This window comes from Polistes canadensis, unplaced genomic scaffold, assembly GCF_001313835.1.
Source record: "Polistes canadensis isolate GaletaPanama2010 unplaced genomic scaffold, ASM131383v1 scaffold_294, whole genome shotgun sequence".
In the NCBI taxonomy this organism is placed as follows: domain Eukaryota; kingdom Metazoa; phylum Arthropoda; class Insecta; order Hymenoptera; family Vespidae; genus Polistes; species Polistes canadensis.
The window spans coordinates 109843-113957 of record NW_014569841.1 but is presented as its reverse complement, the minus strand read 5'-3'; the positions used below and the strand labels follow the sequence as shown (position 1 = coordinate 113957).

Below are 4115 nucleotides of genomic sequence, written 5' to 3'. Positions count from 1 at the left end.
ATAAGATAAAAATTTTGATTGAATTTAAAAAAATTAAAATTACGAATTAATTTACCTTTCTTCTTAATATCCCAGTCATCATGATAGAAAAGTAAGATGTGTAATTGATGAAAAAATATGTCGAACTCACGATTTTTAATAAAAAAAATTTATTAGAGGCGTTTATGTCCTCTGAATATTCAAATACCTTGTTCATTACTGTGTAAAAAATGACAGAAAAGCATGGATAAATTGTACCGATCACGTTTATTTTATAATCGACGAAATATTCAACTAAGCCAGTTACAACAACCGAATTGATTATTATCAATAGTTTAATGCTACGTCGAAATTCTGCCGATAGAAACATTTTTCTAAGTAATCTTCCAAATTTAACTTTGTTTATTCTTTTATTTTTGTTTTTGTGTTGGTGTTGTTTTTGTTGTTATAAACACTAATTATTTTAAACACACAGTTATAGAAAAAAACTTAATATTCAAAGATCTTTAAGAAAAAACGTAAATGATGAATATTCTTTGTAGAGTTTTGATGTTACACATATGCCAGCTGAAAACCTATTACTTCGCACTAATTATGATTGAAAAAGAAAAGAACTACTTTTCATCATTGTGTTATCAATCATTCGATTATAGGCACTTTAAAAGTATTAACTTCTAACTATGCATAAAATAATTAATTATTTATTATTGATTCAATTGACGTTTCACTTTTCTTTTCTTTATTTTAATTTTCATTTTTTATTTATTTTTCTTCTTCTTCTTTTTCTTCTTTTGGATTGACACAGAAAACATGTGTGTCAAATAATACATTATATCGTTTCAAAGAATTAAAAAATAATATTAACATAAAACTATATAAGATTTTAAATGAAATTTATTATATAATATTAAGTTAATATCGGTATTTATATAGAATTCCATATTAAAACTTATTCATTTTCTTTTCATCATTCATTGATTTTTTTCTTATTAAATCGTCACAACGTTGAATTACTGTTTTTATTTTTAAAACTAATTTTAGGTTTATCACCAACTTGAATGAGAATAACGAGATAAGTTGTTACAGTACTGATTACCTAAAAATAATAAATAATAGTTTTTTTTTGTAAATAATATAAGTCAATTATTAAATGAATTAGTAAAATATTATTGCAACGTACATTACTTATCAATGTATGATCGAGATTAAAAAACCAGAGGTTGTTAATAAAAGTGGATTTTGTATAAGTTGTATAATAAATTCACGAATCTACGATGATTCAGAAAAATTAATAATCTATATGCAATATATAATTATTAATTAAAATACCTCAGCACGAAGTTCCTTAGTGATTGACGGTTCGTACAATTCGCATAAAATATCTCCGGTAATTTTTGCATGTAAACAGAAATGATACAAAATGAATACAAATGTTGTTAAATATTTCATTTTGTAATATAATTTTTTGAATAGATTTTTTGAAAGATACCTCGGTGATAGTTTTCGTACATATATAACAAGTTAAGATGATCTTGATGGAAAAAAAAATAATCCAATGATAAATCGCAAGTGTCTCATAAATATTTGAACGAAAATTTCCACTAATGATATGATAGTACAGATTATATGCAACAATAGTTATTAAAATAAATGCCGTTGATATTGACATTAAAATATGTATTCCAAATGCGTCGTTTACATTTCTAGCGCATTTGATTAATTCTAAGTGTATTTCCCTATATTAAACAGATATTTTAATGAATGTACATAATATAAAAGAAAGAATACGATAAAAGAACAGTGCATATATAAGAAATAATTATAAAATGTATAATAATTACCGAATTTTTTTCATCCTAATAACTTCCTCGTTGGATTTATACGTTCGATAAATACCAGATGACACAAAATCATTATTATTATTATTACCTTTATTATTTATTTCAAGTACTTTTTTATGTTGCGGCGAATCGATACTCGTAGTTAACATACTTTTTAATAATTCGTTCAATTCATTTAATTTCCTTTTTATATACCTATTTAACATTTGAAATTAATCGAAATTTATTAATATATAAATTGCATTTTTGCTTTTTTTAAATAAATTAAACTACTTGCCTCATCCAAAATACAAAAGTAAGATCGTTGATTAACAATACGATGCACGGATAACGTTCTAAATAAAAACAAATGCACAATTTCCAATAACTTTTTACGGATAACTTTATAAAAGGAAAATCTATGATAAACATAAATATCAAATTAACAATAACAAATAATATTATAAAACACTGTTGTCGAAAACTTTTCGACAAATTCATCGGTATATTAAGTTGATCCATTGATCTAGTACAAGTTTCTATTTGTATTGTTAATCGTCTTATTTCCTGTCAAAAAATATAACACAAGTTATCACGCAAGCAAATATTTATTACGAATAATTTTCTACCTTTCGCCTTAGAACMCCTGCCGTAATTGCAACAATATAAAAGACGAAATTATTAACAACGCATAATTTATACAACCATCGTACAAGTGTCTCTTGCGTATTATCGATCAGCATAAAATTAAAAGTAAATACGTATGCCAGGACAAAGTATAAAATAATACCAATTGTAACGTAAATCAAACCGATCACGTTAATTTTATAATCGATAAAATATTCTATCAAACCGGTCGAAAATATCGAATTAATTATTATCAATGGTTTGAAACTTTGTCGAAAATTCATTTTTCGATTTGAAAACAAAAACATTTTCACAATTATTCTTTCGAAATGTCAACTTTATTTAATATTTTTTTTTCTTTTCTTTATTCTCCTTTCTCATCTAAGGTGTGACACTAATTAATTCACACACACCGATAGAAATATATATTTTATTTTTTTGTAATTATTCATAGATACGAAACAAAACGTAGAACATTTCTCGTAGAGTATTGATGTCGTACTACCCTACTTGCTTTGCCATAACTCATCACATATATTATATCTTATCACACCTTCCTCTTGGATATTATTCTTACCTAAGCAGTTTGCATTAGTATTAGTAAAGAATGACTCCCTTTTTCCTGCGATCGTTGATGAGAACCCACTTACGAGTATTAATTTCTTACCCGTTATATATACTATACATACATTGTTTATATAATAAAGATTTTTATCTTTTCTTCCTTTTTCTTCATACATTTTTCATGTCTTTTTTTTTATTTATTCGAATAGGTGTCAAAATATAATAGCAATAAGAATAATTGAAAATATGTATGATATTATTTATCTATATCAATTATTATCTATATTGCATGGGATACATTATTTTGTCGTATGAAAAAAGAAAAAAAAAACAAATTTTTAATTTATTCAACTATTGTTAAATGTATTGTTAGATGTTGAATTGTCATTCGTATTGTTATAATATATATTAGGTTAATCGCCAACTTGAATAAGAATAACGAGATATGTTGTAATGGAACCGATTACCTACAAAATTAATAAAAATTCGAATATTTCTACAATGATAAAAAAGAAAATTTAAACGAGACATAATTATAATATAACAAACTTACGCTGTATAAAAATGTATGATCCAAATCGAAAAATCCGCAGGCAGTAAACGTCAAACGATTTCGTATTAATTGAAACATAAAAACACGAATCTGAAATTAAGAAAACAAATTGCAAGATCTTTAAAAAAGTATTTTTTTTTTTTTTTTCTATTAAAATTATTTATAATAAATTGTATACGAATTCTTGGTATTATACGTAATTTCAAATAGATCTTAACATCTGTTTATATCATTCCTATCAAAAATATAATTATAATCAGATTACCGAACTCGTATGTAATCCAATAATTATAAAAATAATTTGTTTGCTGTAAAATTTTCACCATGAAGAAAGGAAAACTGTACTTTTTTGTCAACGTTTCAAATGGAGTCAAAAGTTTGTTGTTTCTTACTTGTTCGCGAAATTTCTTGCTCGTTGAAGGCTCGTATAATTCGCAAAGAATATTTCCAGTATTCCCGGCATATAGAAATAGAAAAATAATTTATAAATACAACAAAAATAAATACAATAAATACAGAAAGAAAATTTATATATGTATATATATATATATATATATATATTTACGAGAATA

At 24.4% G+C, this 4115-nt stretch overlaps 1 protein-coding gene across 1 annotated transcript in view; it reads right to left on the bottom strand.

Annotated features, from left to right (window-relative positions):
• Nucleotides 1-3403: 3403 nt before the first annotated feature.
• The window catches only part of LOC106791269 (gustatory receptor 68a-like), a 4872-nt gene continuing 4160 nt past the window's right edge, over nt 3404-4115 (bottom strand). The window contains exons 8-9 of the mRNA XM_014756788.1: nt 3544-3633; nt 3404-3457 (exon numbers count right to left, since the gene is read on the bottom strand). Coding sequence (XP_014612274.1) covers nt 3404-3457; nt 3544-3633 — 144 coding nt within the window. The remainder of the gene's footprint in view (nt 3458-3543; nt 3634-4115) is intronic.